We start from the raw sequence: 27,348 nt of genomic DNA on the forward strand, positions 1-27,348 counted from the left end.
GCCGATCTTCTCTAAGACTCACTTCCAGATTCATTCTATGTTCCACTGTGATGTTTCTGGTTTGCTCTTCTCCAGCTTGTGTTACTTGTGTGGTTGTGTTTCTTTGCAAACTGCTTTAAGTCCTTGTTTGGAACAAGTGGAGGAAACCAAAACATGGCCTGTAGAATTGTCATAGCCTTTTTCACCCAGGGCCTAAATGAGTTCAGAAGGCTCAGCGGCTGTTCTTATTTGTTAAAACAAAGGAACAAACAAGAATGACTCCACATTCACATGAAAAAATATAGGTCCTACGGATAGTGAGAAACCCTGTGCTCTGGACCCGTCCTCCAGCAGCCGGAAAGTTCTGGGCTCTAACTCCACTTCCTTAGGTTGGTGACTCAGGAAAGTTCTGGGCTCTAACTCACCACTTAGGTTGGTGACTCCTACTCGAACAGTAGGGCGACCAGTGTTGAACTGGGCCTGAATGTCAATAACGAATCTTGTGAGGAGAGGAGGGAATTTGGTTGTAGAATTGGGCCAGAGTCTATGTGTCTGGTCTGGGAAGGAACGGGAGAATAGGCCCTATTTTGCAAACGAAATGTAGCTCTAGTCTGCAGCGGGAGAAAGTCCAATTTCTTCCGGCCGAACCCTTAGTGAATTTCCCCGGCCTTTCTCCTGCTTGGGTTACCTGGTTGTCTCAGGGCAGTGGGGCACCTCGCTTCTTAAAAGTGTCTCCACGGGTGTTTGTGTTAAGCCTTTATTCGAAGCGCTCATCTCTTCTGCGAATTGACCACACGGTGTTTGCTTTTTAGCTCCTCCTGGCTGGTTCCTGGCATATGAAATGCTGTGGACTCTCTTGGTACTCATGCATTCATTCAACTAGTATTTTCCAAGGCCCGTCTCTGAGCAGAGTTAGGTTCCCTTATTTCGGTCAATTTCTAGGGTGCTTGACGGGATGTGAAGGACCCTCAGACTTAAGAGCTCCAACTCAGATGCTTGGCACTCCTGCCAGGCGGGCGCGGCGAGGAACGACTTGGCTGCCAGGCCAGCCTCTGACCCCCATTAGGATCCTGGGGTGCAGTGGAGGAGTTGGGAGCCAGAATAAAGGAGTGGTTTCCAGCCCTGCCATTATCTGGCCTTGGGCCTAAGGCGCGGCCAGTTTGCCCGGAGCTGGTACAAGTCCGCTCCGCAAGTTGGAGGGACGAAAGGCGAAAATGGGGGACCCTGGTACAAATCTGGCTCAACGGAGGCTGGGTCACTTTGTAACTGGGCCAGTCCGCGAGGACTGGGACTTGAGGGAGAGCGCGGGGAACGTCCCACTCGGAAACGATCTCCCCAGTGCGCCCGCTGGCTCCCGGACGCCGCCTCCTCCCTGCACGCCGGCCCTCCCCGGTGCGCTCGGGCCGACAGGGGCCACCACCGTCCGCCACCGCTCCAGTCGGTGCCCGCCTGCGGTCCTCGCTGCTGATTCTTCCTCCCTTCTCAGGCACGCCGCTCCTCCTCGGCTCCCTCCCGATCCCTCCTCCGCCGCCTGGTCCCTCCTCCTTCCAGCCCGGCCTTCCCGGCCCCCGCCCCCACGAGCTAGACGTCTGGGCAGCCCCCGGCGCAGCGCGGCGGCAGCAGCCTCCGCCCCCGGCACGGTGTGTACGCCCGCGGTCAGGGCGGCCCGAGTCCGGAGCGAGTCCCGAGCGAGCCCCGGCGGCTGCCGCCTCCCAGACCGGACGCCAGGCTACCTCCGCGTCCACCCGAGTCCTGACTCGCCGCCGCGGCCGTCGCCGCGCACGGCCGCCCGACTCGGTCCTAATTGCGGAGACCAGGAGCCAGCGCCTGGGGGCAACGATGCGACCCTCCGGAACGGTGGGAGCCGCGCTCCTGGTACTGCTGGCTGCGCACTTCCAGGCGAGTCCGGCGCTGGAGGAAAAGAAAGGTAAGGGCGAGTCCCGCCGGCCGCACGCCGCCTCCCGACGCGCTCCGACCCGCAGCCGGCCCAGCCTGCGCTCGCCGCACCGGCTCGGCGTCCCGCGCCTCCCGCCCCTCCTTTCCTGTTTCCTTGAGGATCAGCTGCGCTTCTGGCCGGGGCTGTGGGAGGAACGGGACGTTTCGTTTCTGGGCTGAGCGAGTCTAAGGCGGCCCAGGACGGGAGGCTCCCAGCGCAGGGCAGCGGGGCTGCGGGCGGGGTGTGGGAACCACCGGCTGGGGCTCGGCGCCCCGGAGCGCTCGCAACTTTCCTGGCCTCCTGTGCGGGGTCCGCGGACGAAGGCGAAAACTTGGCGCGGGGCGGCTCTGGTTCCCGCACGTGCGCCCCGCTCCTGTCCTCCCGAAGGGCCAGGCCGGGCCCCGGGCGCGCGCCCGAGGGGCTTTGGGAAGTTGGGGAACTACAGCCCCCCCGCCCCCCCCACCCCGGGAATCCATCTCACTCCTCGGGCCTCCTGGGACAGGCGGCTTCCCCAGCAGACCCACCGCACGTCCTCCCTACACCCGGGTCTCGTACTTGAGCCACTCGGCTGGACCTGGCCTTGCCAGCCTGGGTCCAGGCCTGGGTGGGTCGCAGGACCCTGCAAGCCCCTTTCCCACGTGTGGTGATGCAACCCTGAGCTGAGAGACCCGAGGGTCTCGTGTCTGTCTCTACCTGTGGCTACCGGGAAGGAAAGGCGTAGTTTTCGTCTTAAGCAAAAAAAAAAGGGGGGGGGGTGGGGTCGGACCCGCCCCTTGGCGCAGACCCCCCAGACGCTTGCGGGGTTCTCCATCCTCCTGCAGGTCGGGGGGGACCCAGACTCCTGGCCAGCCCGGAGCTCCCACCCAGGCGTCCACGCCCCTCGGGCTTGTGGGGTTTCGCTAAGTCGTCGCTTCCCGGGAACTTCCGAGATTTGCCCCCACCTGCAGCCCTTTGGTGGCGTATCCAGGCTTTAAGGCGAAGCTGGACAGAGCGGCGGGACAGCTGGGTCCTGCTGCCGAACTTCATAGGGGCAGAACCCATTCCGGTCAGGTCCCCACGGTTTTTTCAAAATAAGGCTCACAGCAAACTTTCCTTCTCAGAATCCCGAAGATTTTCTCTTTGGGATGTTCCTTTGAGCTTTTGGAGGAGTTTGACATTGGGCCAACCAAAATACTAATTTTTTTAAAAAAGGACCGATGTCCATGGTTCATGGGTGCCAAATGTCCAGACTGAACATGAGCGAGTCTGGCTTCGTGACTACCGGCCATAACCCCACTTGACATGGGAAACATGCCTCAGAAGGTTTAATTACACAATTTCAAAATCAAGCAACCCGGGTTCCAGGAGTCAGGTCGGTACTTGCCGTTGATGTCATTGGCATAGGGAGTCGGGGTTTGGTGCTGAGTGAGTTTGCTAGGGGAGCATTAACGCATAAACCAGTGGTTCCCAAACTTTGTTGCACGTTGGAATCACTTAGGATTTTAACAAAACAAAACGAAAACTGATGTCTGGCTCCCAACCCCAGACATTCTGATTTCATTGGTCTGGGATGAGACCTGGACATCAGGGTTTTTAAAAGCTCCTCTGGTGATTCTGTTGGGCAGCCAGGTTTTAGAGTCACTTCGGTGGAGAAGAGACTGGTAAAGTCTCTGGAAAGATTACCTGCCAGTGTACGGAACATACAAACTTTTGGAACACTGGAGTGTTAATCTTGCAAAATATAGGAAAGAGGAGGTGGGGGTGATTTCAGTAATAAGCTATTGGTCTTATCACTGACAGAGGTGGTGGAAAGCTTTGCGTCCTCTAAGGGGTCTGAAGGGCTCACCTTCATCTCTGCTGGGAGTCCTGGAGACTGGTCCTGCTCCTGAATCAGCCCAAGATAGAGTCCTCTCAGGCAGGTGGTATCTCTCCCTCTCTGCTACAGGGGACCCCCCCCTCCTTATTTTAAATTGACTCTTGGAGCACCTCCAAAGCATCACTTTTTTTTTTTCCTCCATAAGTGTTCACAGCTCTTTGCTATTACCCCTTTGAACACAGCTATTAGTGCTTGGAGATTTGTTTCTGAGAAAAATATAAATACCACTTAATTTGACTGTCCTGTATTCGCTTAAAACAGGATGCTCCTGAATAAAATTGTGAGAGTAGGCGAACAAATGTCATTCTGTTAAAGTAACATCAAACAAACAATTTAAAAGGGTAAATTATTAAAAATATAAAATGAGATATTTTTATAAAAGGTGTTAAAGACCCCTATCAAATTCAGTCTGTTCAAGAAAATTGGTTCATTTTAGAGAGACTTTTTTGGTTCTAAGATATGGTATCTTCTGTTCTTATTGCACTCAGTACTGTCAAACACTGTTTTAAGTGTCCTTTTAATCCTTACATTAAGCATATGTAGTGGGTACTCTATTTATAAAATGAGAAACTGAGGTACAGAGAAGTAAAGTGACTTCCACATTTCGTGAGAAGCAGAGTCAGGATTCCAACTCAGGCCTTCTCACCCTCGAGTCCTGCCTCAACCACCGAACTCCACCACCTTGTGCGAGTTCTGGTTGCAGGACCGCCAGCTCAGGTGTGTGTGATCATCCAACGCCCGATCCTGGGAGTGGGGAGGAAGAGGGCCAGGGAACGGATTCCTTAGGATTGGTCTCTGTGTGAGACTTGGAACAAAACGTCTATTTGGTGGTCTAGACTCTTGCTCATTTCCTCACTAGTCACTCTGCTTGCCTTATGTGGAGGCAGCTGTCACCAGAACAGCAGTGAGCTTGGAAATTGCCTGGGGGTTGTTAAGCAAGCCCCTCCCTCTTGCAAAATGGAGAGGTCAAGGTGTTGCTCTAGAAGAGACCCTGGGGGGTGTTCTGGAGAGTGCAAGAATTCTCAAGAAGCGAGGAGCCTGTCTCAGCTGCTTCTCTGAAGACATTCTCCATTCAGGAGGTCTGGGCTGTGTTGAAGAGGAATAAATGAGAGGATTTTGAATCGTATCCCAGGTGAAGAACCACTACCCTCTTTTCTCTAAGGAGTTCAGATGTGAAGAAGCCCAGTTCAGTCCTGGCCTGGAAGCCAGGAGGTCTGTTTTCTCATTCCAGCTCAGTGTCAAGGGGGACATGTCACTTACCAGCTCCAGGCTCCTGAGTCCTCATTTCTGAATTCAAGGAGTATTTATTGAGTGCACAGAATGTGCCAGACATTGTGAGTTAAAAGGGGCAGCGGTGATCTTAATAGTTTCTACTCTTGCTTCCACAGTGTGACTCTTTAAGCCATTAATTAAGTACAGATGGTCTTCGATTTACGATGGTTTGTCTTAAAAGTTTTTATTTTACGATGGTGTGAAAGCAACACACATTAAGTAGAAACTGTACTTGGAATTTTCATTTGAATTTTTTCCCGGGCTGGTGATATGCGGTAGGCTCCTCTCCCGTGATGCTGGGTGGCAGCCACACAATTATGAGGGTCTACAACCGACACACTGCATCCCATTTTTCACTTTTAGGACAGAATTCGATAAATTACATGAGATATTCAACACTTCATGTAAAATAGACTTCGTGTTAGAGTTTATCCACCTGTAGGCTAATTGTAAGTATTCTGAGCATGTTTAAGGTAGGTTAGGTGTATTAAATGCATTTTCAACTTAAAATATTTTTACTTTACAATGGGCTTGTAAAGTAAAAAACACAGCCCCATCGTAAGCCAAGGAGGATGTGTGTTAGTAAATTGCTTTCCAAATCTGAAAAGGAGACCAGAAATCTATGTATCTGTCATGTATTCACACCTGTGTAGCTCTGTCTAGCAGTAACTGGTTGATGCCTCCAGTAGGTTTTTGACCATTATTTCCAGCTTTATGTATTTAGTTTCCTAGTCTGTAATTTTTCAAGAACTCATTCTGAAGTTTGAAGAAGCCGATTGCCAAAATCCGTCGTGCTACATAATTAGACTTGGTCCACGGGACAGCACTAACGTGTTTTGAAATGTTTTTAGAGGTAGTGTCAGTAAAGATGAAGGATTCCGCCCTGTTTAAGAAGAAAACACTCCCTTTCTTTTTCCCCCCCTTTGATCTGAGCTACAGGACCAGCAGCTAGTGTCTGAAACTTTTCTGACAGGAGTGGCAAGCCAACTCTAATATTAAATTGATGATTATGGATGTTCAGGGAAGATAGCCCCACACTGGTGCCCGAGGCCCCAGCATTAGGGTGGGATCAGAATGTTAGGGATCAGTTGCTTAGCTTGTTGAAGGACCCACCTGGGAAATCATTTGGCCCTGGCCCTGTGGCTTGCTGTGGAAGTTGTGTGTTTGTGTGTGTTTTAATTTGGACTTAGTAAGTACAGTAGAAATGGGCTGATTTAAAGTTAGGTTTTACTAATAGGGGTATGTTTTGAGAAAAATTCAAAAGCTCAAAGTTCTAGAATGGTTCGTTCACCCAGGCATTGTTTCCATGTATAGTTTCAAAACTAGATTCTGCTCTTCAGATCTGTACTGAACTACTTTCACTTTGTTTTCTTCTGTCACTTTCGGACATTTGTAATTATCATAAACACTTTTGGCCTCAGTTATTACTGGTTTATTCTTAAACCATCAACACGTAGGGAATAGAATATAAAACTTGTTCCCATAGGCCATTCTTATTGACATCATAGCTTCTGTCCGTTCCCTCTTTTTCATTTTCCTCCCAAAAAGGTTGTCTTCTAGAAGACAGTTCCAACAGTTGGCTCTTTGCACAACATCTCAGGATAGTCTGCCATCCAGCCCATGGGCATGGGCAGGTTAGTTTGAATTCAGGCAAGGATCCAAGCTTCTGTCAAATAACCGGTTTGACTGAAATTTTCACTTTTTCAGAGTCATTAGGTACAGCCTCCTTCCTACACATTTAGATGGACACACTCAATTCAGTTGTCTAGAAAGTTCCCCCAGCCAGCTGGGAGCAGGAGGGGTATTTTAGGGCCGGTGAGCAGCGGTGGCTTGTTTACTTAGCCCTGTTAGAAACTAAGTGCTGGATTTGACATTTTAATCTCTGAAGGCCCTGAAGTATAATATCAAGTGCCTGACCCTGTTGACTAAGCATCTGTGAATTGCATATGCTTAAAATACATTCTACTCCTACCGAATTTCAGCAGCTTGCTTCAGAAAGTAGTATGTGAAAGTGAACACAGGGGGGATAGAATTTCCTTCTTCGCTCCAAGTTCTAGCCCATGCTGGTGGGCCAGCACACCTGGCCCTGATTTAGTAAAATAATTACATAAGTTACCTCTATTGTTTGTCCTTCGAGTATAAGGACACAAAGTGCTACCTATTACAACTTAAGCTTTTATTTTCTTTGTGCGTGAGCCACAGTGAACAGTTTGCACTGTTCCATCCACATTTGGAGACTTAGGAATGAATCAGAGTTGGTACTTGCCCTTTAGTCAGCCAGGGGAAGAGAAATCTCTAGATAACCAGTGCGTCACAGAGGCAATGATAGAATTCTGTGCAGGATGAATTCTTCTGGTATTACTCTTTGCTTTTAATGCCACCTGGAGAGGGGGCCGAGTATCCGCCCCAAGCTGTGGGTATTTCCCTGGAGACTACAATACGAAGGCATCCCAAGAGTAGGTCCAGTAGTTGCAAAGGCCCGAGTAGCCCTGGTTATTATTCAGTGCGATGGGGGGAGAAAGGGGAGATGGGGCGGCTACCCTTCACAAGGGCTTCGCTGTCCTCCCGTCCCAGGGGAGGTGCACCGGGGACGTCTAAGCTGGGAACTGGCACGAGGGGTTTGGTGTTTGGGAAGGAGAACTCTAGCAGCAAGGTGGGGAGTGGACTGCGGAGACAACAGTGGAAATAGGGGGAGAGAGCTGACTTCTGCGGGCCGGGAGAGATGTGGGCGGGAGAGCAGAGAGGATTGCAGAAAAGTGACTCAGGCTGACCTGGAGGCAGTTAATGTGTAACCAGGACAAGACATAGAGGATCCCAGGTGACACACAGGGTTCTGGCGTGGAAGGCAGGATAAACACGGTCGCCACTCGCAGGGGCTGTGAACACTCCAGGAGGAAAAGCGTCGGTTGGGTGGATGCGAAGTGCCCAGATGGAAAAGTCGAGGGGCCGGTAGAGTATACAGGTCCAGAGCCCAAGAGAGCAGCGTGGCCTTGAATTGTCATTTTATGAGATGTTTCAGTTGCAGGTATTGTCTTTGGCCATACAAGAGCCCTCCCCCAGCCTGTCTCAGGCTCGCTGTCTCCGTCCATGTGGATCCAGGCTGGGTTCTGGATTACCGGCTGCTTTCTTCCCTAGGCTGCTGTGGTTAGCGGTCCGATCAGTTGCATTTATGAGCAACTGATAAGTAATGTAGTGTGCGTATAAGAACCTTGGGAGTCATATTTGTATAATGCCACACATTGGCCATCCCGCATTTTTTATTGACGACACCGTCACCCGTCATCATATAAATGTGAATGTCTTATTAGAGCACCTGCTAAGGTTTTAGAATTTCCTGCTTCATTTTCCTGAACGACCACGAGGAAAGTTACAACGTCAAAAGTAAAGTGCCTGGGAGGTGACACATTTTACGTCTAAAAATGAAAATGGCATTTTTAAAACATATGGCCAGATGTGAAGAATTAAACTAGAATCTGGATTATAGTTGATAGTTCTAGCATTCTTCCCGGGAGCATGATTTGGCCCTTTACAACTTGTTATGAATAAGAAAAATGATTGCTTGACATCCTTTATTTAACTCCTACAGAAAACAGAGAGACAAAAGTTTTCATAATTCTAGACATAATAAATGCACACTGGGTCACACTGAAGTCAGAAAGGGGCTCTCAAATTAACTGGAGAGCCACTGCCACTTGTGAGAGGACATCTGTGTCCTGATTCACTGTTGGAAATTGCACAGATTTACCTGTTGATTTGCAGAGAGCATTTGGAAACAGGTGGATTTGTAACAAAGGATAAAGTATGGCTGTTGGTGCTCCCTTGGGTACTCATGCCTTTATGTAAGAGGAAATAAAGAAGTGGTTCTAGACCGCTTTACTTAGCAGCAGTTTTAAGAACATTTTTGAAGGATTTTACTTTAAAACCAGAAACGTGATACATTGTGCACATGCAGGCATGTGCCTGATGCTAATGTCATGATTGCCTTAGCAATTGCGTTGCCTTACACATGATATAATGATATCCTTATAACTGTTTGAAAGATCCTTTCTTTTACTCCAGGTTTTGTAGAAAATTGATGCATTGCATATAGTCCCTCCGATATGACAAACTTAACATTTTGAGGGGGAAAAACAGTGCATGTTTTAGTTTATTTGCCCATACTCATAAATTCATCCCTATTTTAGAGTCTGGAATAAAAACAAATCACTTATTGAATCTGTGCTAGTCCTCAAGGATGCGCATGTGTGCCTGAAAAAATTCTTACCATCATAAATGAGATTTCAGAAAGATTGTTTTATAACGTCAAAAACCTGGGTTTGCTTATTTACCAGCAAACATTGAATATCTGACAACTGCTGGCTTGTCTGTGTTTGCACAGCATCTCCTAGTTCATTCTTATATATCACAAGTCGTAGCAGATGGTTAAATTGTGCTGAGCAAGATCAGTTAGACAAACTATTTGAAGTGTGTTCTAGTACTTTCTTTTTTTTTTTTTTTTAAGATTTTATCTATTTATTCGACAGAGAGAGACACAGCGAGAGAGGGGACACAAGCAGGGGCGGAGGGAGAGGGAGAACCGGACTCCCCGCTGAGCAGGGAGCCCGATGTGGGACTCGATCCGAGGACCCTGGGATCATGACCTGAGCCGAAGGCAGACGCTTAACGACTGAGCCCCCCAGGCGCCCACTAGTACTAACTTTAAAGATCCGTTTTTGAAAGTATATTTTAACACAGTATTAGAAATTTAAATAATTATCATCTCTTTTCCAAGAAAAGAAAAACACCCAGAACCCCCCAATTTCATCTATTTTGATTCCACATGAATGCCGGAAAAAAGAAAGGTGGTTGTTGAAGAATTATTATGCCACCTGTTGGCCTTTAAGATGCTGATTTTAAGGGGCCTTTCCCTACGATGAATTTCAGAACATTTTCTTGGCTTTGATTTGCTGCAAAGTTAATAGAGAATCAGAAACCTTATCCTTATAGCTACTTCTTGCTTTCTTTACCTCTGCTGGCCTTCCCTGGTGGTTTAATAGACTGTATGCATGCACTGTATTTATGAGTGAGAATAATGTGCCTTAATCTGTCCTCCCTCCCTCCCTCCCTTTCCTGCTTCCTTCCTCTCTTTCTTTTTTGCAAGAGGTTATGAATGCATCTTCAAGAAAGAAAATTTTGATGTATGACTGTAAATGAAAAACTTGGACAAATGACTGCAAAAATATATTACGTAGTTTTTTCAAGTTAGAACGCCAGAGGCATTCAGTGTTTACGGTTATTTTTAATACAAATATGAATAGACATGTACCCTTCCTTCAAAAGTTGTATTGCTCAAGGAGTTTTTCTTAGGACATGCCTTAATGCATTCTTCCCCCCTGCAATCTGCTGTTAGTTATAATAGAGAAAACAGGTTAGGATCTACCTTCCCAGTTTCAGCTTCCATAAAAACAACTAAACTAGATGGTTTGATGGCTCCTAGCAGCTGCAAACATCTATGAAATTAAAAGCCAATCTAAATGCGTGCAAGATACATATTTAAACTTGTAAATAATAAGTGTGCTGTCTATGTGATTTAGATGTTAAAACACTGATGTCATAATAATAATAACACCTTGCATTTGTATAGCACTTTACAGTTTACACAATGCCTTAACATCCATCTCTCCAAGCTTCCTAACAACCCCACAGGATGGGGATAATTATCCACATTGAAGGTGAGGGACTCAGGCTTTCAGCGATTCTGCAATTTGCCCATGATCACCAAGTTAGTCAACATTAGGTGCGGGGAGGTTTTCCTGCCATACAACAGACACCATTTCCTGACACCAGTATCAAATGTCTCCAAAACTCTCCTTTCTCCTCCTTTAAGACACCATTGCTTTTTAGCTGTTGATGCCTCCCCTCACTGGTAGTCCTATTCGTGAATCGAAAGACTAACAGAATATTCTCAAATTTTTTTGTTACACTTCTATTCCTTGTACCCAGTGCCCCTCACAATTCTGGTATATTCTGCTCCAGTTTTGTTCTTTCCCACTTTTTTCTTGTTATGAAGTTTTTGTGTTTTTTTTTTTTAGAGTTAAGTCTCTTATATATGCATTGTAATTGCACATTTCATATGATACAGGGCAATAAATTTATGAGCCCGGAAAACATGTACTTTAGAACTATGACTTTTTGAAGTTGTGTCATGAACTTCCGTAAATTGCCAGACCTATAAATACTTGAGGTAAAAATGAGGAGAGAAAGCAACTTGATGTAGCAGTTGGGTCCGTCAGCAATGCCTATGGCAAAAATGCGGTAACACACACAGATGTGTAGAGTCATTTCTGTGATTTAAATGAAGCACACACTTAAACTCATTAGGGTGGATAAATAGCTATTATGAAGAAGACAAACTTAACGAATTGTGGACACTCCAGGATTGCTGGTTTTCTATATCAGATCCTTTATAAGAAGCCATTCTGCCTGAGATCATACATGGTAGCGTTGAGTTTAAGGAGAAACTATTACAGAAATCACAATTCTCACTTAGAGGAGTGTCATTGTTTGAATGAATAGAATGTGTGATGTGACAGTTAGTAGATCTGTCATTTGATGGTGGTATACCTTTTCCAAAAGAAATTTCAGAATACGTGTTTATTTTCCTCCATTAGGAAGGAAAGAACTTTTTTTATTATTTGTTTCTAACATAGTGGAAACTTCAGCACTCCAGCAGAAATTCCCCCCACGCATGTTTATATTTCTTAATTATAAAGCAAAGTAGGAAAAAGCCCCATATGTAAACTGAATAAATGATCTTTAGTTGTCATTGATGTTGTAGAGGTTTAGAGAATATCACTCAGGGAAAACTTTTTTTTTTTTAAGAGCCAAAGGTGTTGCATCTTTTGTTGAATAAGTAAATTTTCCAGTCAGCATGCAGTTAGTGTATTGATTTTCAGGGTGGCTTGCTTAGTAATTGGTCTTTATGCATTGCAAAAATTATTTGGGCAAAAGCTATGCCACTTCACCTTCAATCAACAAAAGTCCTCCCAGCCAAGGCAGAACAGACAAAGTTGAGCAATTTGGTGAAATGGGACAGCATAAAGTGTCAGACTAGTTGCTCAGTTTTTCACTTCGCTTTTGACTTCTAAAGTCTCTCTCTCTCTCTCTCTCTCTCTCTCTCTCTCTCTCTCTCTCTCTCTCTCTCTTTCTCTCTCTTTCTCTCGTTTAAATGCAAACTCAGTGATGTGCCTGGTTTGGAGTAGAGGCATCGAATGGGAAAAGTCCCAGACGGATTGGAGACCTGGGTGGTTATCTGAGTCCATCTTCCCTCATGCCAGAGTCTTGTTCTTAAAGTCTTGGCTAGAAAAGCCAGGCTTTGAGAGTGTTGGGCAATGACTACTACATATTCATAATGTTGCCCAGTTGCAAAAACAAAACGTTCAAACGATAGCCAGGAAAATAAGTAGGCATGAATTCCAGGCCTGAACCATGCTAATGAAGCCAATGAAAACGGGGTGCCAGGGTGGGGAAAATTGCCAATAGTGTATATACTTCTCTTGCAGTTTGGGGGAATTTTTTTCTTTCCTCCTCGGATCTTGTTCTGGGAGGAGGTCAGACTTTATTTCCCTTCTAGGCTTGCTTTCTCTCATCTAGGTGATAGGGGAAGCGGTAGAGCAAGTAGTAGCCACAGGTGAAGCTCAATGTTAGTCAGCACAGGTGTGCTGAATGCAGGCTTGTAGTCTAGTTGAAATTTTATAGGTTGGGTGACTTCCGAACACTATTTACAAGGTTGAATTTTAATTAAAAGGGAACCACTAGGTACCACATAGTGTAATAACAGTAGTCCTGATCTCATGATCATCCCGAATCCTGTTCACAAGATGTTCTGCTAAGCCCAAAAAGGCCTGAGCTAAGTTTAAGAGTAGTTTTAAAAGTAACAGATAATAATTAATACCCGGTGATTTTGAAAGGGGCCATCAAACAGGTCAACTCAATAGGTGTTGTCTTAGAGGTGGAGAGAGAACGATGAGCTCAGTAAGTCCGTCTCTGTCTGAGGAAGCAGCATAGTGGAGAGGTTCAGTGCACCTCTCAGGGGACAATGTCTGCAGATGAATTTCCTTACAAAGAGAGTTTGACCTGGTGAAGCTTCACCTGCACACACTTCTATTGAGCCTTCCAATATGGAGTAAGCAGAACCTGGTACGATCCAGATTGGTTCTCATATTTTTTGGCGGGGGGGATGTGCATCATGACGTGAGCGACCAGGGTAATGCTTACAGGGGAACACTGACTCCAGATATGGGTGACTGCTTGGTCTGCTGGCCATCTGTGTGGGCGATGGCATCTGTCTGGCTCTCGGACTCAACCACACTCCCTGTTGGTAGTATTATTTCGCAGCAGACGCTTCTGGTCGCCTGTCAGGTGGGTACGCCCACTCGCTGGTACAGATTCTCCCGAAGAATCTCTGTCCCTTTTGTATTTTTTTTTTTCTGGCTGCAAAGTGGAATGCATAGGTCATTGATTAAAAATGGGAAAAATATTCCAGGGTTTCGTGACTAAGAGGAAAAGGGGACATTTCCTCAGCCAAGAGTTGACTACATTTTCGGGGTGAAGGGGACTGACCAAGCCAGAGGTCAAAAAAGCCACCTGTGCCAATTGTTTAGGGCTCTTGGCATAACTCTGCTCTTAAAACAAAGGCTACTCAAGGTAGATTTTGTGAACGTCCTCTGGTTCTAAGTGTGTCCGAAATGATCATGTCTAATTTTCTCAATATGAACATTATTTTTTTTAAGATTTTATTTATTTATTTTGACAGAGACAGCGAGAGAGGGAACACAAGCAGGGGGAGTGGGAGAGAGAGAAGCAGGCCTCCCGCTGAGCAGGGAGCCTGGATGCGGGGCTCGATGCGGGGCTCGATCCCAGGACCCCGGGATCATGACCCGAGCCGAAGGCAGATGCTTAACGACTGAGCCACCCAGGTGCCCTTCAATCTGAACATTATTATAATAGGGAAAGAATGCATTAGGTCAGTGATTCTAGACTAATCATCACTAACATTTGATGGATGTTTTTGTTGTTGTTCCCGAAAAGGCAATAATAACCTTCTTATGGCTAGCATCTATTTGATGTTAAATATTTTTATAAGTAGGAAAACCAAAATGTATACATGGGACTAAATGAGTATACAAGACAATAAATATACCAAAAAAAAAAAATCCCTAGACCTGTTGTGTGGTGCTTTTCTTTGGATAAAAGGAATGCACTAAGGCTTTGTCTCCTCCACATGTATGGGACTGTGCAGGATGTGACGGATAGGGGTGCTGTCTCTGGACCCAGGCCCCACTTTGGTTGCAGGGTGCTGTTGGCCAAGTTGAGTAACTTCTGGGAGTCCTGGTTTCCTCATACGCAGAATGATGATAATAAGGGCACTTACCTTGGGGCACCTGGGTGACGCAGTTGGTTAAGCTTCTGGCGCTTGGTTTCGACGCCGGTCGTGATCTCAGGGTGGTGAGACCGAGCCCTGCGTCGGGCTCCATGCTCAGCGAGGAGTCTGCTTAAGACTCTCTCTCCCTCTGCCCCTCCTCCCACGCTCACTCTCTCTCCCTCTCAAATAAATAAAAGTTAAAAAAATAATGGCACTTCTCTCATGGGGCTGGTGAGGATGGAGGGGGATGATTTGTGTAGAGGAAGGAGCGCACAGGGCCTGTTCCCGGAGCACATTCTAGAAGGCCTGGATGTTATCACTGTTTGAAGGGCTGACTTGCACTGCGACCTATGCCCCTCACCATGACCTTAATGACCCCTCTTGTAGGTGTAGAGGAACCTGAGGTTTAGGAAGGTCCTTTCACTTATCCAAGGTCATCTGCCTAGGAAGGGTAGACTCTGGCCTGTGACTGGGGAGCTCATGCCCTTCGCGGCTGCAGGCCTCTGCCCCAGATGTTGGCCCTGCTCTCGGGCCCTCGAAAGGCCACAGGACCCAGGCAGGGGAAGGCTCAGCCCGCTTTGCCCCCTCGCTCCCCATCTCAGGACTCCCAGGGCACAACCATTTGACCCCTCTTTCCTTCCATGGCAGGTCTTACTTTCCCTTGAAAGAGGATTGTTGTTTTCCTGTGTGGCTCTGGGCCAGCCTTTGAAATGCTCTTCATTTCATTGTACAGCCCACTGATTTATTCCGGTGCTGTTTTTACTTTCAGACTTGTTATGGCTAACGTGAAGGTTACTGTTTTGTCTGTTTTCTCCTGCTGCTCATTCTTTCTCCCCTTTCGTGGCATACATGGCCATGAGGGGCATGCACGGTTCCCCCATCCAGCCTTCATGTCTTCAGGGTCCCCTGGACACCGGGACCATCTCACAAGAGGAAGGCAAACACCCTGGAGCCCTCGGCCCTTTCGGCGACAGTTAAGCTTCCTAAATAGAGAAAATAATGGGTATGCATTCTCTCTTTTAATTATTACTTGATCTGAAATTAATCAGGCTGCTTCAGGTAATGCTTAGTGCACTTGTGATGGCGTTTGAGCCACTGCATGCCCCTCCCCAGGGACTGATACTTTCCTCCGGGACTCCATCCTCACACCTGCCTTTGGTCCCTGTTCTTCTCCTGGTTCTTAATAGCAGGTCCTGCAGGTGTTTATATGGACCAGGAAAAGTGCGTCAATCTCTCTATCATTGTTTTCAAATTTGCAAGGTAGCAGACTGGTCACGAATTAACATACGCTAGGGACTTGCTATTTCCTACCAGCAGTATATTAAAGTTATTTTTAAAGTTGTTTTATATCTGTGAGTAAAAATAAATTTCTTATGCTGCAAGAAACACCAAAAATGGAAAAGCTAACAGTTCAAAGATGGTAATTTATCTTGTAACTACGGCTAGCAGCCTAACTGCTTTATTAAACAGACGATTTCTGAGATTATTTGATTTACAAGTGGGTTGAACAGGGTGGATCTAACGTTTGGGCCAGTTTTCTCCATCCGTGAGCTTTCTGGACTCACCACGGCGTAGTCGTGGAGACGTAACATGCCCAGAGCGCTCTATTTGGAAACAGAAGAGACACAAAAGGAAGAGACTCTCACTACCTATACGTAAAGCTCTGGGAGGCAAACTTTTTCTTTTCTTTTTTTTTAGTATTAACTTCATGGTTAGCATTTATTTTTTAGTGTTAAAGCAGCGGCAGGGGGTGAGTGTAGGGCAGGGGGAATGTGTGGTTAGAAAGGAAGAATTAAGGAAGTTAACTATTATGCATACCCTAGATAATGTTTTTAGGCATTACATTCTTCACTTTCAAAACACATTTTAGAGTAGGTATTTGTTTGAACTTAATATTTTGGTCTCACTTCTTTTCAGTATTTTTTTAGAGGTTAACAGAGAAGTTTAGATTTTTTAAAATTGCTGTAGTTCTTAGAAAAATCATACTAAAAACAAAACGCTGAGCATGTTATATAAATAAGAATAGTGGTTTGCTGCAATAGCAAAGCTTTTTGTTACTAGCTTTTTATTTTGAAAGAATTACGGATTCACAGGAAGTTGCAAAATAGGCACAGGGAGGTCTGGTTGGAGGCGCACCCTCTCCCTAACCTCCCCCAATGGTAACATCTTAGTACAAAGTTTTAAATATTTAGTTTGACATCTTTATCTAATATTGACCTAGGCTAAACGCTCACTGTTTTAATTAGCTAGTGAGATGGTATTATAGAAATCATCCTCTTCACAGTACTGTTTAGAAGTTACTTTTTACGCTTTTTGGTCTTTAACTCTTGGAGGCCGTGCAGGAATGAGGGGGAAAGGGAAAAAGGGATAGAGGAAAAGCATGGGTACCCAGGCAGACAAATTGAGAAACAGAGATAGAAAAAAACAGTATAGAGGTTCCTCAAAAAGTTAAAAATAGAACTGCCCTACAACCCAGCAATCGCACAATTGGGTATTTACTCAAAAAAAATACAAAACTACTAATTCGAAGGGATACATGCCTCCCTGTGCTTCTAGCAGCATTATCTACAGTAGTGAAAATATGGAAACAGCCCAACTGTCTATCAACTGAAAAATGGATAATGGATAAAGAAGATGTGTGTATGTATGTATGCATATATATTATATATTCCATTACATATATATGTATTCCTATATATATATAGGAATATTACTCAGCCACCAAAAATAATGGAATCTTGCCATTTGCTATGACATAAATGGACCTAGAGTGTATTATGCTAAGTGAAACAAATCAGAGAAAGACAATACCATATGATTTCATTCATTTGTGGAATTTAAGAGACAAAACAGATGAACACAGGGGAAAGGAAAAAAAAAAGAGAGAGGGAGCCAAACCGTATGAGAGACTCTTTAACTATAGAGAAACTGAGGGTTGCTGGAGGGGAGGTGGGTGGGCGGATGGGCTAGGTGGGTGATGAGTATTAGGGAGGGCACTTGTTGTGATGAGCACTGAGTGTTATACGTAAGTGATGAATCACTAGATTCTACTCCTGAAACTAATATTACGCTGTATATCAACTAACTAGAATCTAAATAAAAACTTGAAACAAAAAAAAAAAAAAAAGAGAAACAGAGAGAGAGATGGGTTTTCTTTCATTGACTGGACAAACCAAACACCCTCTTGTAGTTTTTGGGTCAATTTGCATGAGCTAAGTTTATCTTCTATTCAAATCACAAATGGTTTGGGTTTCTGTGTATGTACCACCTGTTCTGGAATGCTGATGATGTCATGTTTTTTTATTTAGATAGTGATTACACAGATGTATTCATTTGGTAAAAAATTCACGGGGCTGCAAAATTTTAGTTTGTACACTTTTCTACGTTTATATTATACTGCAATAGAAGTTTTAAATACTGTACTCACAGTCACTTCGTAGAGAAGATAAAACCTTATAGGCTAAAGCTCATATTTTATTAGGAAATTCAGGATCTCAGAGAAGGTGTGGGATGTCAGTCAAGGCAATGAATTTATTCTGTTTTGGTATGTATAACAAAAAATACCCCTTTAAAACTGAGACTCCTCTTTTACTGCTACTTCAGTTTGCTCTAAGTTACAAATTATTTTAAAAATAGGGTTAAAAAAGAGTTACAGCAAAGTAGCATGCTTCTCCTCCTTTATCTGTATATCTAAATCCCTGGAGGGAAAGCCTCTTGTAACATATTAACCAACTGCAGAATCTTTGCAGAAAGACAGTGTCCTTTGGGGGTAACCACAGCTTCCTTCCCTGTCTGTTACTTCCTAGGGTCAGGCTCTCGTGGGGCTATCTTCAGACCAACACAGGGAAAGAGAAGAGAAAGTGAATCCCATGGTAAAGGAAAGTTCTCACTTCACTTAGCAGGTACATACCCATACTGCAGATCCTCTTGTGGAGTTTCCAGAGCCTTCCAGCTCTCTAAGCATTCTGAGCCCCAATTCTTACACCTGTTATATTGCACGGCCATAAACTACGTTTGCAGTATAACAGGGCAGTTTACTTTAGTAGACTGGTATAATTTGGCAGAATCTTACGTGCATGTTTCTTTCTCAGTTATCAGTGTGGTTCAACTCAGTAGGCAAGCATTAAATGTGTATTGCATACTGTATGCGAAAAAGCTGCTGGGTGCTGGGTTACACAGGCAATGTAATCTTTACCCGTAAGGAGCCTGTAGTCCAGAACCCCATTCATTCTGTCACATTCTCCGAAGTGAGAATTTAGTCTAATGTGATTTGTGAGTACTTCACAACTGAAATGATGGTCATAGAAACCAGAATGGGTGTGTATGAATGTTAAGTGTAACATAATTTTGCAGCACACTTTTAGCTTTCTAAGAGCCTTTGACATACCTTTTCTCATTTGAATAATCATATGAAAATAGCCTCAGTTCCCTTTTTGATCTCTTGATCAGGGAGATGCCAGAGATAAGGAGCCTCCAGCCTTTGTGCCCACGGAAGGACTGAGCTAGCTCTGAACATCTGTGTACTCTCTTCATGTTTCTAAGTTGACATCTAAAATTGTTTACCATAGGGGACACCTGGGTGGCTCATTCGGTTCAGCATCTGCCTTCAGCTCAGGTCATGATCCCAGAGTCCTGGGATCGAGTCCCGCTTTGGGCTCCCTACTCAGCCGGGAGACTGCTTCTCCCTCTCCCTCTGCCCCTCCCCCTGCTTGTGCTCTCTCTCTCTCTCTCTCTCTCTCTCTCTGTGTCAAATAAATAAATAAAATCTTTTAAAAAATGACCTTATTTAAAAAGATAATAAAATAGAATAAAATTGTTTACCATAGGCTTAATAGCTATAAGAGATATAATTTCAGCCATTTAAAGCAGCTAGTCAACTGCTTTTCTGCCAGATTGACTGACTTTTTTTGGATTGATTTTCTGCCAGAAAGATTGATGTGGTTTTTTTTCTCCTGATCAAACAAAGCAAAACAACATGTTAATTCTTTCCTCAAAAGATCTGTCTCAGTTCTGCATGCGGATTCTAAGATGGGTATTTGACCACACCGATGGGAGGATGGGACAAAGTGACCCATCATGAGCTGGTCACCTTCAGCCTCAGTATTTCAGAGCTGAGTCAGACACTCTGCACTCTGCCGTCCCTTTGTCCTGGAGGACTGGGGAGGGAAGGAGGAGAGCCTGGGGCCCGTGGCCCGTGCCGGCAGGTTGGCTGTAGGAAAGGGCTGACGCTTGCGGGTGGTGAGTCTGCCAACAGGGTCCCATCAGACTGGATGTGAGCCTGTTTACAAAGCAGCCTTGCATTGAGCACCTACTACGGATCATGACCTGGGCTTGCTTCCGGGACGCAAACTTGTATTTGTTATCCCTGCATCAAGGAGGCGATAAAGAAGCAGTGGGACCTTTATGAACCAGCTCCAAAATCATTTCCTCAAACCGAGAGCCACAAATGTACCCTTGCGGGAATGGCTTGAGCATTTTATACTATTTTAAAATTGTGTTTATTCATTTTTGAGGGTAATCTAAATTCTTTTGAACTTAGGTACAGACAGCACCATTCTGCAGCAATAAATCACAGTCACCCCACCATGCAGTGATATTATTCTAAATAGTTGTATCTTAAGGAAATTAAGAGGGGGGGAAAAAAGGGAAGCTGCTGTGTTATATTGGCTCACATATTTACCATGTGTTTCCCTTCTCTTTGGCCACTCAGTCCCGCGCTGCCCCATTGTCCGTTGCCTGAAAACAGTTGCCCCAAATATTTTGCTTGGTTTTCTGGTTGTTTACAGCAGGAAGATAAGTCTGGGACCAGTTTAGTAGTTGCCAGAAGCAGAAGTGTGTGGCTGACATTTTAAAACCTAAAAACTTAGTTCTACAGTCAGTCCTTCTTCAGTTGGAGTCTGTGGAAATTGTTTTTCTGTTGGGAAAAAAAAAAAAAAGCCAGTATATTATTAAATTTGAGAAGAATCCCCATAAGCGAATGTCCTAGATGTCATGGAGCTCAGAGGAGCAAAGAGATGGACCACCTTTTTCCACATAATATGTTAGGGAGCTGCTCATGAAATGCTTGGTTGACATTTGGTAGTAAAAGTAAACTAAGGATCGGAAGTTCTCTGTCGAACATGTCATCCTTTAAGGGGAACTTGGAAAACAGGTGTGAAATGGTAGAGATGGCCAAGAGCAGAAGCCTGAAGCTCAGTTAAGACAACTGAGGATCTTTAATGGGAAGACGAAGAACCGTAGGGCCATGAGAAGAGGCAGTAAAAGGCATGCGGAGGTACACGTCATTTCAGATCCTATCCAGGAGGAGGGAGAGCCTCTATCAGTGGAAGTTTCCAGAAACTGAGCAGTCATTTGTGGGGTTATTATTGAGATACATGTTCATTTATAGAGAGGGTGATAATGAAAGGTCTAGGAATACTTGAGTATATAGGTATTTAAGAACTAAACTCTGTGCATCCGTTTCTCATCATATTCTCTTGTGTTGTTACATTGGCTGCCAAGGAAGCAGTCCCTGAACTGTGACCCCAATAGGCAGGGGGACTGGAACTGTTTCTAAGCTGTTGAGAGTGCAGGGGTATGGGGATTACAGCCGGGACCCTCTGTGAGTTTGCTCTTGACGGATACCTTTCTCTTTTTCAGACCAGCTAGTTAAGCTCTGGCACATGGCTGTCCTCTCAACTCATACCCTGATGGTGAAGCAGAAATTTAGAGTTCCCAGAATGTGTCACAATTTCTATGTATGAATTTTCAAACAAGTTTTTGTATAATTTAGAATCAGTGTTGTCTCCACTGGGTCTTGTTCCCACAAGGAGAGTTGCTTATCATCCGGTTTTCTTCCAGGGATGCCTGAATTTTCTGCATCAAGCTTGGAAAGTGAGGTCAGAGGAATGTTCCCCGCCCCCCGCCCCAGGAAAATATAAAGAGTAGATTATACCTCTATAGTTATATTGCCTAAATTATTGCCTGTATATGTGTGTGTATATATATCTTCTGTCTTTTTTCAAAGAAATATTAATCCTGAGACCCACAGCTAAGGTAGAATTCACAGAGACCTTAAAAAAAAGATGAGCTTAGAAGATCTGCATAATTATATAAGTTCTCTGCTTGACATACAGGAACATTTTTCCATTGGAGAGCAGCTTTGGTAAATGCAAAATGGGTGGATTAGACTTTTGCCATTTATTTTACCCATTGCATATTTTTATATCAGAACTGATTTGAAATATTACAAAATAAAATTTAAAAGTACTCGCCTCAACTTTTCTTTACCCTGCATTTCATCATCAGACACATAAATAACTGGAGAGAGAAATTTCTTTGTTTTTGTTTTTTGGTGTCTACTTAATAAAACATGTTTTTTTAACTACTGTGTTTTGGGGACAGCATGCGTTTTCCCAGAAAATCTCAGGTTAACGTTAAATAGGCGCTGGATGTTTATCTGATCTTGTTTATAGGAGCATGAGAAATTTGGTAACCTTTGTATATACTTTATGCTGTTAACTAGGTAAGAGGTCATTGAAACATTTAGTATTTCCCTACAAACTTCTAAAATTGTCAGGTCAAGTCTACTGGATCTCGATCAGAAGAAGATGGTTGTTATTCATCTAGCAATAACATCAGCTATGTGAGAAAGAATATATATGGTTCTTTTTGGAAAATTGGGTTCAGTGACAGAAATCCTGACAACTTCATGTTAACTTCAGAGTTAACAAGGGTGGTCTGGACTGTTCACAATGCTGGGCGACCTTCGTAAATTCAGTCTGAGCCTCTGTTGTGGTAAATGTTGTCACTACATGCATGATGTTAGACTCCTTGATTATGAGTGAAAGTTTTATACACACATACACACACATAAGCAGGAAGTGAGCCTTGGGTACCCTGTACTTCTTTTATGACGTTGTCTATTGCATTCTCATTGTTTATGTTCTGGTATCGCTTTCTCACTAGATTGCAAGCTCCGTGTGAAAAGGAGCTGTCTGGTTTATTCAGCCTCATTACTCAGAGCACCATGCCATGTACACAGTGGGCACTAAATAAATACCAGTTGCATGCACTGAACATATCTAAGGTATAATTGCATTTCAAATAAACCTCTGAAATCCTAACACGTCTTTATTCACTGGCAGGCATGAATGTATTTTAACAAAAGGGAGGGAGAGACTTTGTTTAAACCAGCAAATTATTAGATTATAATGATCTCAGTTCATGAATTTCCTCATTGGCCTTCTTTATACTTAATTTGCAGTATATAGAAAAACAGGTATGTCTAACAGAGTATGACAAGTGTTTTCTTGTTTTACTTTTCAGAGAATTCATCTCCAAAGTAAAGAGCATGCGTTGGTTTAAAAGTACTTTTAAGGAATTAGTAGTTGGATTAAAATTGAATTATCAAGGAAGAGGGCATCTTAATTTCATGCAGTCATGATTAGACGTCTTCATACGGAAGAGCCTAAGCGTTATTTGCGGTATTCACCATCATTCAAACAACACAGGGGTATAGACTTCTTTTTTTTTTTTTAAACTCAAATTAGTAGAAATGAGCAGGCAGTTCAGAGAAATATATCATCTTCAGAGTCCTCTCAGTAATTAAAGGAAAACTATTTTTATATGGAATATGATAAAATGAGTTTAAGTGCATAATAAAAGGTCATACCCATGATAACTCTTAAATATTACATCAAAGAAAAATAAGTTTGACTTTCATTTACTTGGAAATAGTCATTAACTGTAACCTCAAGAAACACTATGAACAGTGAGCTCTCTCCCCACCAGAGTGTTATAAAAGTCAAACGACAAGAGGCAGAAATCATGTCCTATGTGTCTTTGTGTCTGGAACTGCCCAGAGTTGGCACAGTGATGATAGGGCCACAGGTACTAAATGAGTTATTAATGAAATAAAATTGAATTTCAAGGGCAGTGAAAACAAAATTTAATTCTGTGATTCACATCCCAGGTAGCATATGCTTTTATACATTCAGGGCAGGGTATCCCATTTTCAATTTATAGTTCCATGTGGCATGGATGTGGGTGAGGGTCTCACTTCTAAAGAGAGTTAATGCGATTTATTCTATGTAAGTGGATGAGGAAGCTAGTAAGAAAATTTTGAATGATCGGGTGCCTGGGTGGCTCAGTCGGTTAAGCGTCAGCCTTTGGCTCAGGTCATGATCCTGGGATCGAGCCCTGCATTGGGCTCCCTGCTGAGTGGGGAGTCTCCTTCCCCTTCTCCCTCTGCCCTCCCCCACCCCAGCTCATACACTTTCTCTCTCTCCTGCTCTCTCTCAAATAAATGAATAAAATCTTAAAAAAATTTTTTTTGAATGATCAACCATGTGATATTTTAAATCTTCCAACCAAGACATAAAATTGAGGGAATCAAAGGAAATATTTAAACAAAATAATGATAGTGGGTCAAACTTTGCTGCCACATGTGAGTCTGGAAGGAGTATTCATCTTGATTTTGCACGTACACGTTGAACAAATGATTATTTTTCATTTTATCTCTGGAAATGTAAATTAGCATTGCAAGTGCCTTCACTGGGATGTAGATGCTGTCTGTAAACTTCCTTTTGCCGTTTTTAAAAAAATAGACCAACACATTTAAATGTCAGAAATTAGGATAAACTGTCATCCTTTAGAAATAGAAAGCACACCCCTCTAGGAGTGTACATTCTACATTCAAATCCAATAGTATCCTTCAAACAGCCATTTAACGACTACATGTAGTATATGCAAGGTGTTATCCTCGAAGTTAGGACTTAAAATGTGGCCTAGGACTTGAGTCACAAAGCAAGTTAATACCTTTCAGGAATATGGAGGTCTAGACCAGTGGGTCAACTGGGGACAGTTCTGCCCATCACTCTCCTCCGCCTCTCCCCCCCACCCCCTACCCGAGACACTTGGCAATGTGGAGCAGTTTTTGATTTTCACACTGGGGGTTGTTACCGGCATCTAGTGGGTAGAGACCAGCGATGCTGCGAAACATTCTTTCCTGCATAGGACAGCCCCCACCACAAAGGATGGTCCCCAACCCAAGATGTTTACAGTGCCGACATTGAGGAGCTCTGGGCTAGGCGGAGCCAACCGCATTCAGCTCTTCCTTATCCATCTTCTTTAATATTACAATAGAATACACTTGTATTCTTTATTCCCCTCGCTTTGGAGTTAGTTATTCCTTTGCCTGGGTTTTGTATGTGCCCAGAAAGGCAACAGCCAGCATGAAGACTGCCATTCCTGACAAGTCGCACTTGCCAACATTCCAACTTCACCTGCACCAGCTTGTCCAACCTGAAAACTTACCAAGTGAAAGCAAGAGTCATGTGAAGACGCCTTAATTATTTATACCCACTCATAAACTTGCTTAAAAAGGAATCATTGGGGCCCTGGGAGTTAAAAATTGGCTCCTTCACTGTTGTAGAAACAACATGAATTTAACATAAAACACGTGCTTTTCTTTTTCCTTTTTGTTTTTCCCCCCTTTCGGCAATGTAAGAGCGCCATTAGGTGAAGAAATCTTTCACCACACCACTTTCTCAGAACCAGAAGAAAAACCAGCTTGTTAGAGCCCAGCTTTGTCATGGAGAGAAGGGAGTTGCTCCATTCTCAAATATCCTTTCTCTTGATAGCAGCCTGCCCAGGGGTGAAAATGTGTTTAATAGCTTGCGTTGTACAAGTGATCAGGAAATGGATGCCTGTTCTTGCTCGGTGGCCTGTTTGCGCTAAGGTTTTCTATTACTATGCCTAATGGCTTAGCAGAGGGAAGGACAGAGTCCTGCCGGGCAGAGGTCATCAGGTCAGTGTCGGCCCCTACCCCACCAGTTGCCTGAAATCCCCCCAAGGGCTGAGAGGTCCCATGCCTTTTGCTGTGCCTGATGGGAGTTAACCAGAGTCTCGTAGCAGAGTCACACACCTGTGGGGTGTTCCCTTGGCATTTGCACAAGGCAGGTTGACCATTGGTCCTGTTGGAGGTGGAGGCCAACTTGAAAAACAGATCTGCTTGTGAGCTTGAGTTGAGTAATACTGGTCTTTCCCCTATAATTCATGTGTATCATAAAACACAATAATTTCTTGAATTTTATGGTCACATCCTATAATAATGCCTGGCATACACCTAGTGCTCAATAAATATTGGGTGAATGAAGGAGTTCAGAACTAGATGAGATCTTGGCCCAACTCTCTCATTTAACAGGGAAAGAGACTCAAGGTCCATAGAGGTTGTATGATTTCAAAGGAAAAAGGTTGTTTTCTTGGCCTGTGGTTGCGTGGCTCTGTGAATCATGTGCTGATACACCCAGAAAAACATGCGACTAGCCACCCTGCTGGCATGGGTACCCTCCTGGTCCTGCTCCCGACTTTCTTAAAAAGGGCCTCCAGAATTGCATTAGCTTTAAGTTCCCCCAATCTTGCATCACCCCCAGTTGAGAAAATCTAAAGAACAGTCAGGGGATTGAAGACCTCCATATAACTCTTAACTTTAAAAACAATGAAATAGATTTCTTCAAATGTTTGGCTCCATTAAGTAAGTTTTTTTTTTTTTTTTAAAGGTTTAGTTTTGGGGCGCCTGGGTGGCTCAGTCGTTAAGCATCTGCCTTTGGCTCAAGTCATGATCCTGGGGTCCTGGGATCGAGCCCTGCATCAGGCTCCCTGCTCAGCGGGAAAGCCTGCTTCTCCCTCTCCCATTCCCCCTGCTTGTGTTCCTTCTCTCACTGTGTGTCTCTCTCTGTCAAATAAATAAATAAAATCTTAAAAAAAATTTAGTTTATCGTATGTATTAGTTATTGCTCTATGTAAATGCGATGCAAGCCTTCCTCTCTGTATAAATTGCTAAGCTTTAGAGTACCAAACATCATTTTTTAAATAAATTGGACACATTTTAATCAAACTTAGTGTGACTATACCCAGCCATATAACTGATTGAACTTAATTTGAATTTGTAAATGATATGTTTTTTTTCCAACAAAAGAACCCAGTTTTCCCATCAGTAAAAAGGAGAGGTTAGACTGCATGGTAGCTGAGGTACCTTCCAAGTCTGAGAAAAGTAGCCTAAAGGGAGGATTCTGGACAGTGTTCATAAGGGGCTCCTAGAGCCCTAAAGTCTGTACCATCACTTGGTGGCTGTGCAATTTAGCAGAGACACCTGTCTGCCTTAGTTCCTCACCTGCCAAACACCCAGCACAATGGCACCTAAGGCCACAGGCTGTCATGGGGGATTCAGAGAGGTCATATATGAAAAGTACATGGCATGTAGAAGGTGTTCCATAAATGTCAATCCTTTAATGCCACTGCTGTTGTTGTTGTTGTGGTTCTAGATCACTGCCGTCCAATATGGCAGCCATGAGCCACATTTGGTGGCTGTTGGGCACTTGAGATGTGGCTTGTCCAAGCTAAGATGTGCTGACAATATAAGATACCCACTGGAGTTTGAAGACTTAAGTATAAGAAGGGTGTAAAAAAATCTCATTTAATGGTTTTTTTGAATTAATTACACATTGAAATAAAAATATTTGAGGTCTGTCAATGAGATACCACCTCACACCCGTCAGAATGGCTAAAATTAACAAGTCAGGAAACGACAGATGTTGGCGGGGATGCGGAGAAAGGGGAACCCTCCTACACTGTTGGTGGGAATGCAAGCTGGTGCAACCCCTCTGGAAAACAGTATGGAGGTTCCTCAAACAGTTGAAATTAGAGCTACCATATGATCCAGCAATTGCACTACTGGGTATTTACCCCAAAGATACAAATGTAGGGATCCAAAGGGGTACGTGCACCCCAATGTTTATAGCAGCAATGTCCACAATAGCCAAACTGTGGAAAGAGCCAAGATGTCCATCGACAGATGAATGGATAAAGAAGAGGTGGTATATATACACAATGGAATATTATGCAGCCATCAAAAGGAATGAG

The 27,348-nt window shown here is 44.1% G+C and overlaps 1 protein-coding gene across 1 annotated transcript in view; it reads left to right on the plus strand.

The window, feature by feature from the left end:
* Nucleotides 1–1,818: 1,818 nt before the first annotated feature.
* Nucleotides 1,819–27,348, plus strand: part of EGFR (epidermal growth factor receptor) — a 196,196-nt gene continuing 170,666 nt past the window's right edge. The window contains exon 1 of the mRNA XM_028108917.2: nt 1,819–1,906. Within this exon, the coding sequence (XP_027964718.1) occupies nt 1,819–1,906 (88 nt within the window). The remainder of the gene's footprint in view (nt 1,907–27,348) is intronic.

Source organism: Eumetopias jubatus, unplaced genomic scaffold (genome assembly GCF_037043125.1).
Source record: "Eumetopias jubatus isolate StellerSeaLion01/CBP00866 unplaced genomic scaffold, mEumJub1_p1.0 scaffold_14, whole genome shotgun sequence".
In the NCBI taxonomy this organism is placed as follows: domain Eukaryota; kingdom Metazoa; phylum Chordata; class Mammalia; order Carnivora; family Otariidae; genus Eumetopias; species Eumetopias jubatus.